Source organism: Phlebotomus papatasi, chromosome 3 (genome assembly GCF_024763615.1).
Source record: "Phlebotomus papatasi isolate M1 chromosome 3, Ppap_2.1, whole genome shotgun sequence".
NCBI lineage: Eukaryota > Metazoa > Arthropoda > Insecta > Diptera > Psychodidae > Phlebotomus > Phlebotomus papatasi.
Genome location: NC_077224.1, coordinates 1457746 through 1468797, shown reverse-complemented (window position 1 = coordinate 1468797; position 11052 = coordinate 1457746). Strand labels below are relative to the sequence as shown.

Below are 11052 nucleotides of genomic sequence, written 5' to 3'. Positions count from 1 at the left end.
TGTTATTCACATATGATTTTTCACATTACTCTTCTAGTTCTCTCTCTTGCTCTCCCATTTGGAGAAAATTACACAATTGCTTGGTACTCCATTCCACGTCGGTATCGTTATGCATTTGAGCGCGACGATGAAGTCACGCACAGGTGAGTAAAAGTAAAGAGCTCTTCTAGACAATACATTCGTACTCACCTGGCTCCAAATACACATCACAAACCATCATCAGAGAACCGGTCGTCGTCGGTGGAAAAGCATATTTACCTCTCCACCATACAACATTATTGTGCATCTCTCAAAGTCTTTTCTCTTTCTCTGTAGTTGGGCTTCTTCGCCTCCCCACTTTTCACTCCTCTTCCGTTTTGTCCATGACGTCGTTGGTATCACGTGACCACCCGTTGAACAACTTTTAATCGCGGGACCGCACCTTATACGTTCAACACCTCAATTTTCCCAGTGTTTTTGTGTCCGTCGCGATGGTGATATGTATTTGGAATCGTTGTCGAATGAAGTGAGCTTTTGTGTCTTGAAAAAAAAAGCCCCAGAAAATTCTGATATGTGATAGAGAGTGTGCCTAAGAAAATAAAATAGTGGACTAGCAGCACCTCCTAAGTAGGGGGGCCATTACAGGTGAAAATTTAGGAGGGAAAATGGGGATTATAAGTGAAAAATCCAGTGTGAAGTTGAAGCTATATCGTAAAACGCCCAATGGGTGAATTTTTGTGCACTTTAATTGATATCCCAGTAAACTTTCCACGTCACAGATACGACAAAAGACTTTTCCTAGGCATTTGATATGCAATTTAGTGGAAATTTTGTGATTTTTATGCTGAAAAATGCTAAAAATTTGGCAAAAAAATGGAGATAGAGTTACTTTGAGGGCGCCACTGATGCAGTGCGCCATCATTCTCCGCGCAGCATACTCCACATAAGAGGCTCCACATACACCACAATCTTCACTTGGAATTCACTCACTACTCGCAGAGTTTCTTTGTGGCCACAAATGCCACAACACTTTTGTGTCCGTTACAAGTATTTTCTCTCGGTATGGGAGCTTTTTAAAATCCCGCAAAGACTCAGTTGAAAATCATTTGTTGAGCTGTTCAATTGGCGCCACAGCCATTCCCCGCGCGATTTAACTCAAAAACACCTTTGAAAAAGTTAACTTTTTAATTCTTTCTTCTATCTACTCCCTCACCTTTTCAAAGAAGTCCACGAATACCGTGAGAATCGCGAAATCCAGCAAACAATTACATAATTAATCAAAAAAAAGTGCCTTCATGGACAATTTTTCCCGTTCACTTTTTTCCTATATGTGATCGCGGGTGTAATAACCATCTTTTAGTGATCTTTTTCGCCACGATCGCAGTTCCAAAGTGTCCCTCTAAGGCAAAGCAATTTCAATAAAAAGCGAATTTCCTCAATTACGGGGAAACTCTTGGGTGAATAAAATTGTGCAATGAAAAGTGTGAGTCATATTGGTTGAAAAATCTCAGAAATTGAGTGAGGCACTCTCAAGATCGTGGTGTTTGTCATACAATATTGAAAATATATATGTTCATTTTGTCTTTCATTCTGACCTCGATCTGTGCATTTTAATCGCGATTTTGAAATGAAGCCACAGAGCATGGAATTACGCGAATAGAGTACTATGGCGAAGGAATTTGCAATTTGCACTAATGTTACAATGATCGCCTTTGTCACCTCATCCACCCAGAGTGTTGTGAATCGGAGATGATGTAGAAAAACAATATCATTTGTCTACTAATAAAGCACTATTGGATGTTTCACCTCTGAAAAAAACAATTATTTTATGGGCCAGAGAGAGTGAATATTTTGTGTATAAAGTTTATGTTCAAAAAGCTTTCGAGTGTCGTTGGATAAACAACACATATATCACAACGAACACAAAAATATTTAAAAAAAAAAGAGTATTTTAAGCTTTGTTTTTGCTGTGCTAAGTATTAAGCAATCCTCGAATACGAAATGCTAACCCGAAGTATGAAAGTGGGCATGATCAGCGTTCGCGGCGAACGTTCTTTAAACTAAACCTTAGGGTAGACTGGGGCAAAAAGTCACAAATCAAAAATTAAAAATTCAATGTCTTCCAAGGTAAAAAAGATTGCGGCTCAAATTTTTTTCTATAGATATCCTCCATAGACCTTTTTCAATGTCGTAAGTTTCTTAGAATTCGAACAAGGAATTTAGAAAATAAAAAAATATCGAAACTTTTAGCCCTATTTTTGAAATATTTTCCTTGCAGAAGATAACAATTATTACCTATTATTTTCCAAAATTGATGCACTAGTGAATATTTTCTAAATAATTTGGATTTTTTGAATACGAATCCGCTATCTATTTTAGAATTTCACAAAAGTTCTTTTCTCCAGAAATCCTTTTATTAAAAATGGCCACTTGGGGTAAAAAGTAACAAAAGGTATAGAGCAAAAAGTAACAGAAAAGCGAAGAAATTTCTGATGTCTCACGGCGAAAAGAAACGTCGTTACCATGTCTCGCCGCTTGTTGTTTGCATTGGTCAAACGATTTGCAGTCCTTTGTGTGTTTTTTCTAAAATAGCTTAAAATGGGCTTTTCTCGCTCAGATACAAAAAACGGTGTTTAACAAAGGTATAGAAGAATAAATTTCCTATGAAAATATGTCATCTAGGTATTTTACTTAAATTTACGGAATGCCGTAATAAAGCGAATCAAAATGTGATAGTATCTTATGCCTGATCCTATTTGCCCCAGCATTTTTGAGAATGATCACAAAATTACCTTTTATAAAACACCTCGATAAATATATTTCCTTAAAAAATAGAAGAAAATGACTTTCACAGAGTTGTAGAGCAGTAAATTTCCTATAAAACTGTGCTAATTAGAAATTTTGGGGGTGCTCGGTGTCTTGTAAAAAAAAATAAAATATCCGTTTTGTGACTTTTTGCCCCAGTCTCCCCTATTGAACATTAGGGCTTCAACAAATTGGGAATAATTTTCATCAAACGTTGCTTTTTTTTAAGGGAATGGCCTGAAATGCTGTACACAGAAAAAATATTTTGTGAAATTGTTAATAAACGTTCAATTCACTTCTGGTTTTCCACCGTAAGGATATTTAAGGCAAGTGGAAGTGGGAGTTCGCTCTATTTTTCTTTTCTTGAATCGAAACTTTGGCTGAGGAAAAGAAATTGAGGAACAGAAAAATAGATCGAAGTCCCATCTTGTCATGCATGTTAATAAACGTTTGTGAATTCCCACTGGGGACTTACAATATGCCCGTATATTGAGTAATTCACCAAAAAGTTTGTAAGAGTTTGTATATTTTCACAAACATTGTTCGTAACATGATCACTTGACGAGCATTTTTTATTCTTTTACAAACATTTGTTTGTAAATCTTCGTAAACACACAAAAAAAAGATCGGAAGATTTTGTAATTTGTTAGTAAAGTTTTGTCACAGAAAAATGTACAAACAAGAATTTGTAAAATTGATCATGTTATAATCAATGTTTGTGAAAAATAGTTTGTAAGTCATACGATTTACGAACATTTCGTAAGTTACCACTGGGAATTCACAAACATTTACCAACAATTTTACAAAACACTTTTATTCTGTGTAAATAAAAAGAAAGAACAAACCGATCTCTATTAAACTCTTATTCCATTGCATTATAACTATTGCACTAGGGTTTTTTGAACACTATCCGTTTTACTAACATGCTGACTAAGGACGTAATGACGGAGGGTTAGGCAGGGCTTTTATTTTCATTTACATATTATTCAAAAAGAGATGGCAAAGCGTCCCAGCTTTGCGGAACGCTCGAACTCACGAGACAGAGCTCACTGTGAATTAGTTTTTTGCATAATCTTTTGGAATCACTGATCTACTAGAGATCAAATTGATTCATAAAACACAAAAGTATTTGAAAAAAAAAATCGGTACTTTACCGATTCATTACTGACGAAGACCGATGCAGTCGGGTTCTAATTTACAATACTTTTCTAAAAAATCCAAATTTAACAAAAAGAAAAATAAGCCTTCCAAAGTATTTGGCCTTTGACCTTCAATAATTGAGACTCTCAGAGCAGAAGTGGTCTCCTTTGTATGCATTTCCCTATTAAAACAGTCCACTTCTGCTCTGAGCGCCTCAATTCAAAATGGCGAATTTTCCGGCCATAGGTATGTTTGGGCGAAATATTCGCCAGGACTAGCTCTAAAACATATCCAAAAATCATTGAAAAAGCTTGGGCCAATTTTTTGCAAAATTGGAAAAACCTCATTTTTGACCTATTTTTGAGGGATAGGGAACGTATGAAAGGGGAGGGGGGAAGTAAAGAGGTTGGGTACGAGATAATGTCATTTGAGGAGGGGTCATTGAAGACCGGAAGTCGATATCTCTTACCGTTTAAGCTCCAGAACAGTGAAAAGTTGAAAAAAAAGTCGATTATATAACTGCTCTCTCTTTGAGTTCGAGCAGTACAATAAATAAAATAAACAGAAAAACTAAAAATTATTCAAGAACATTCAGATTTAGGTCATCTTGAGAGCATTTTCAACCAAAAAAGCAATTTTAAGGTTTTTTATGTTGAATTTTATAAGCTTTCTAAAAACCTCCAAAATCCCATTAAACAAAATTTACTTACCAAAATTCAGTTTATGATGATTTTTTATTTAAAATCGTTGCGTAAGATCTAATTCTGAAAGTCCTGATCAAATGGGTTTTAAAGAGAACTTTAGGGAAGTTTTTGATCTAGGAGCTTTTAAGGAGCTTTTTGAAAGAATCTTTGCAAACAGCTTTTACGACTCCGTATAGAGCGTGTTCCATTAAGTTTTGATCAATTTCTCGGCAGTTTCTTCAAGGAAAAGTCTTCTTGGTGTCTTTAGTAAACTTTAAGCTTACGAAATCCGCTAAGTTCATCAAAATTGAGTTAAAATTAGATTTTAGAAAAAGGATAGCCCATTTGGAAATGTTTTCGTTTTTAAAAATAAATTTGAAATCCTAAAAATTGATGTGGAAATGGATATATCGCTCCTTGGAAATTACAAGGGGCCAACTAATTTTCGGCCATTTTTCAGGAAACAGCATGAAAGATTCAGCTTTGTGTAAATAAGTATCTCAATTTAATGACTGAACAAAAACAATTTATTTCTTTTCTATTTATATTTATGAGCACTAATATAAACATCGAGACTATTATATTTTTACCTTTCAAAATATGTTTTTTTAATGAGTTAGGTACTTGTCATTCAAAATGATGTGCAAATTTTGCTGAAATTAGAGTGACAAGGGATCAACTTGCTTGAGTTAGTCCCCTGTTTCACAAAAATTTGAACGATGAATATATTTGGTGCCCCTTTACTTCAAACAAAATTATGCAAGAAATCAAAAAGCTTAAAATTTGGAAAAACTTTTCTAATAACGAAATTTAATGACTTATATCATCTGAAAATTTATTAAATTGTCTTTCTAAGTGCATTAGAATCTCAAAATCGCAAAAAAAGTGAGTTGACCCCTTGTAATTTCCAAGGAGCGATATTGTGAATTTAAAGCCAAAAATCGTAAAGACCTTTCAAAGGCAGTTTCAAAGGTAAACTGAATCCCTTTTCCTTATAACAAAAGTGCTACTATTTATCCTTTGAAAAACTAATGAAGACTGTTTAACGGCTCTGAGCAACTTATTCAGCCAAAGCGATAATGGAAAACATCCCGAATGTGTCGAAATCCAACAAAACCAAAATCCTGAAAGCCAAAATCGCTAAAATTCGGAACTTCAGCTTCTTTGGGATTTTTGCTTTTCGGTATTTTGGGCATTTCTTGATCTTAGCATTCGGAATTGTGACTCTTCCAGGATTTTGGAGTTCAGGAATTTTCGCTTTTGAGATTTTGGCTTTCGGGATTTCGGACCCAAAATAATAATATTAAATAATAATTCGGAATTAAAATTTTGTAAATTCGGTAGCGAATAAGTATCTTACAACGATTAAACTAATTTTAATCATTATTTGCATCAGTTAAATATTTTCCTTAAAAGAATTATTGTTCTACCCGTTCTAACTAAATATTTATAGGTAGATCTATGTTTAAACTTCAAATTGATGATACAACATAAAACGTTACTACATTTTTCTTGTTCATCGAGAACATTTTGCGACAAAAAGTTAGTTTTTTCCTGGATCTAGAAGTATTAGAGAACTAATAAAAAAAAAATTTAATTAAGCAAAACTGCGTGTAAGTCTAATCCAAGGTATATAATGTACTTGGAAGATTAATTTAACTTGCTTTGAGTTCATTTCGGCGAATGGGTCAATTTTCAAGGTATTCAGAGGAGTTTTTTTTCTAAATTTCTTAATTTTAGTTTACTCTTTCTAATGCAACATTAAGCAGAAGTCTGTGGGAAGTATAATAATTTCTCGGACCATCCAAAAATTAGTTTTTGGCAAGATGTGGGACGAAAGATTGAATAAAATCTTCTCACAATAGCTTTTACGATAAAATATTCAACTCTCTGACTCTTTGCAACATTATTGTAAGAATAATTCCCTGATTCTAATACCATTTTGTACCTTGTTCAGGAAATAGTCTTTGTTAAAGAAATCAGAGTTTAAAGAATAAAAATCCCATGGTGTATCGATGAAAATGTGAATTGAAAGTGTGGAGAGAGAGGACTGAGACGATGGAAAAGACAGTGAATAGTATGAGAATGTTGTGCAAAAGACACAAAAGAAGTGAAATTAAATCAATAATTACCGTGTGCATTCTATCTGTGATTCTCCAATGTGTTCGAGGGCAGGATGTTGAGCTCCTCAATGAAATAGACGGGTATACACTCGAACCACCATCCACAGAACATCATCCGCAGTCGCTGGATCATGTCCAAGAGACAAGTGAGTTCATCGAACTTCCTGGCGGCTCCGTGACCGCCGAGAAGATTCTCCATCGTGCCGAGAAGCCATACCTCCTGTTGGCCGACCTCGACGTTGAGACTTCGGGGCGTCTAGTGATCGAACCAGGCGTCTCCTTGCATTTTGCACCCTCAGTAGGAATCACGGTGCGAGGGGTTATTCAAGCTGTGGTAAGTCCCTCTGCAAGAGTGCAAACCCCGAAAGGGAGACAACAGAAAAATAGTTGCTAAATATTGATTCAACCCACAAAATGTACAACCTGTTTCACTGACTTAATTCTCGTCATGTTTAGCCTTTATCACTCGGCAAACTCGCACGGTATCTTATCAATGGGTTCAGGCAAAAACCTATTAGATAGCCAACAAAAATAAACGGACAAGTGGAAGGGCGGGCTAAGGTACGAGGTGAATAATCACCATCCCAAGTACTATCTTATGATAAAAGCGAATAGATAAAGGCAAAAAGTTGTCCGTGCTTTTTTACCACGCAATGAGACGTCAATCAAGGTAGAATATGATACAATATGAAGAATGTGTATTAGTAATTGATTTCCAGGAAAATGTATTATTCATTTTGTCGGAGATGAACATTTTATCGGAAGCAGTAGAAATTTTATGAGACAATATTCAAGAAAATTCTTTAAGACTTCCTCAACAACAAATCTCGTCCATTTCTGCAAAAATCATTCTGTTCTAATTAATTTCATTTTTTTTTTAAATTATTTTCGTCAATTACACAAAATGTAGTGAGCACGAAAAATTACTCTATTATACAGTTTCAGAGTTAATGAACAGTCTTCATTACTATTGATAACTATCTCAGAATTATTTATGAAATATTCAACCAAGCATTGAAAGTTATACGGGTACTCTAACCAATCCATGTACTATTAAAGCTAATTTAGAGTTAGTCATAAGAAAAATTGAAGATTACACTTTATTACATTTGCACAAAATTTAAATTTTTTTTCTGCGAAAAGGGTACTTTTTGCATAAGATTCTGACGCACATTGTAATTAATTGACGCTAATTAAATGATTTAAAGTTGTTTCACTTTTTCTAAGAGAATAAATATCGAATTATAAATATACTTTAGAGAAGAATTTATTCACAGTTTTATAAGATTAATTAATAATTTTCTAACAAAGCAAAATACAATTAGATTATTTTGCTATTTTTAAATACAAAGTTGAATTAAACATACAGTAGAACCTCGCTATAGACCATATTTGGTTCCAGATTTGACATTTGGGTCGCACTATAGTCCATGTCATTTTTTAAAATTATCAACAACTTTTAGTATTGAAACAAGGAGTTAGTCAAGATCGAAAATTTGTGTCCATATTCCGTTTATTCCTTGTAATCCCAATGTGATTCTAGTGATTCCAAATGTGTGATTCTCTTAATAATTCAATTCGGTATTCTGTGATTCTTAATTATTCTATTCTGTGATTCTGTTTATTCCCGATATCTCCGAATTTATCGAGTTACTCAAGGTACTTTTTGAACAATAGGAAGAGCTACAGGGGATCTCGGAATTATGCATACTTTCGTCACGGAGAAAAAACGCGCGAAACGACTTTATGCATTAAAGAATTTTCTCATACTTTTAAGAGACTTCTTTTGAATAAGTTACGGAAACGCTGTAAAATATGCAAAATATTGTTGGAACCAATTGTTTGGGTTATTTTCTGCGCCCAAAATTGCATACATTTAGGGATTATATCAAAAATGATTTCACAAATAAGCTCCTTGTGATAGGCAAAGATGCATAGATGTGCTTTCATAATCCCGAATCTCGATATGCATAAATCCGGGACCCCTTATACAATGTCGCTATGGAACAGGTTTAAGAAATATCTAGCTAGAAAGCTTTCTACATCAGACTCCAAAATAATCAAAATAGGGTTAAAATTCAATTTTTGAAAGAAAGTTTTCAAAGAAACTCTAAAAATAGCATTATCAGTCCATTTTTGATCAAAATTTTCCAGCTAATTTCTTCAAGGAAAAGCCTTAATTAAATTTTTGATTTAAAACATGCGAAAAATATATCTTTTATTTGAAAATATGTTGATATCATTAAAAAAACGACTTGAAAATTAATTTATTGTGAACTTTTAACAGAAAGCTTGTTTTAAGAAAGTTAAAAAAAGGGAAAGTGATCTTAATCCCTTTTCCTTAAAATAAAAAAAAGCTGGACTTATTTTTGTAAATCAATTAAATCAGATTATGTGCTATTAAAACCACTTAAAATCATCAAAAAATCGGATTGCAATAAGATTGATTCTAATTTTCAAGCATATAAAGTTTAAAGGCTCTTTTGGTCTCGAAGAACATCGCTTTGGGATCCTCAAACTTAAAATGCAATTTCCTGAAACGGAAAGCTACTCACTCAGATCCATGAAAACGCTTTTGTACCCTTTGTCAAAATCCGATAAAATCATATAAATCGGCACAGTGATTCCCTCGAAAAACAGATCGTAAATGAATTCCTTTGGAAAATTAAAAAAAAAAATCCATACAAATCTGTAATGTACTATAGCTTATTATCTATCGCGGAATATTGAGTAGGCATGTGTCTGTGATTCCATTTGATTCCAGTGATTCTAGAAGGAATATCATTTCAGATTCAATTAGAATCTTACGAGTGATTCCGTGGATTCCATAGATTCAAACGATAAAATGTATCGGTATTTCAAATTTGAGTAACCCCTTGTATTGAAATTGCTCGAGTGCTTCCACTTTCTTTGAGATTGTGGTACTTGTCATCGCTCTCTTCATTATTGATCACAATTATCTCAATAAAGTTTACCAAAAATATTAAAATAATTATGACAACATTGCATGTTACGTACTAAAAAACATAACCTAACTTAAAATCAGTGTTTTGAAATCAACGGTCGATAAATTGTGGACTACAGAGCGATGGCCTATAGCGGGGTTCTACTGTAATCTGAAGAAAATCGTGGTATAATTTCCGTGGCAAAAAACACGATTTCTTGTCACAGAACAACATTTTGTAAACCAATTTTTTATCATTTGATATCAGCGTATCTATGTTTGCCTTGAAAAATTGTACAAATTTAACTACAGAAACTATACAGGAGTTGGAATGTTAAAAAATGAATTTTTACACCAAAATTTAAATTAAATAACTTCTAATACACTTTTAGTATATTTAATTTTATAATTTCTCGATCCGAAAAAAAATTAAGTGGTTTATAGCGAATAATTCAGTTCATGACATAGAATTTTTTGTGAGATAAAATTAAAGACCACAAATCTTATCAAAGAAGCACAAAACAATGGCACATTGCTACTAAAATGATTTATTTTATTACTTTACATAGTAAAAAAATTAAAACTAATCGTACAATACAGATACATATGTAAGAAAGGTTTGTGGGTTTAAATTGATTATTTTTATTAAAAATTATTCAGGATATTCAGTGAGAGAGTTTTGCAAAGTCTTTTCTCGAAAAAAAGTTGGAAATATTTCAAAGAAAGAAATTAAAAAAAAAATTTGAGAGATATAAATCAATTACGGGTACTTTACCGATTGATTACCGATTCCGTCGGATTGGAAATTTCAATATCTTTCAAAAAATCGAAATTTAAAGAAATCGGTTGAAAATTAGGCCCTCCAATCCAAAGTAGTTTAGACCTTCGAAAATTCGATATCGAAATGTTTTTCGAACATAGGTGTTTAAGAACGAAATCTGCACTTTCTATAAAACAAAAAATTCAAAAAAGAAAAAAAAATATAGTAGTCGTTTTCGAAATAAACCAAAAAAACAAGGTTTTGGAGGTTTAGGAGGGAGGTGAGGGAAAAGGAATATTAAAATAAGTCGAAAAAAACAAATTATAGGGTAAGTGTGCCAAATTTCGGCATAGTTCAATATAAGCAACGAAGTCCTAAGTTTGAAGTGCATATTTTTTAATTCATATTGATATTTTTTGTTACTTTCTTTTCGGGAGAATTGTATGGAACCTTGAAAACTAGTTTATCATCTTTGTTTTCTTTAAATCACTTCCTAAAATATTGAAAAATCAATAATAATATGGACATTGCTTTGGGTAGTATTCCGGCCACTTTGAATGAAATACCGGCCACCTTTTTCTGACCGCCCTTTGTGACGCAACGGATAGAAAATTTCAA

At 33.3% G+C, this 11052-nt stretch overlaps 1 protein-coding gene across 1 annotated transcript in view; it reads left to right on the top strand.

The window, feature by feature from the left end:
- The first annotated feature begins 449 nt into the window (after positions 1-449).
- The window catches only part of LOC129806404 (protein bark beetle), a 36917-nt gene continuing 26314 nt past the window's right edge, over positions 450-11052 (top strand). Inside the window, exons 1-2 of the mRNA XM_055854962.1 lie at positions 450-624; positions 6565-7064. Coding sequence (XP_055710937.1) covers positions 6666-7064 — 399 coding nt within the window. The 5' untranslated portion in view covers positions 450-624; positions 6565-6665. The remainder of the gene's footprint in view (positions 625-6564; positions 7065-11052) is intronic.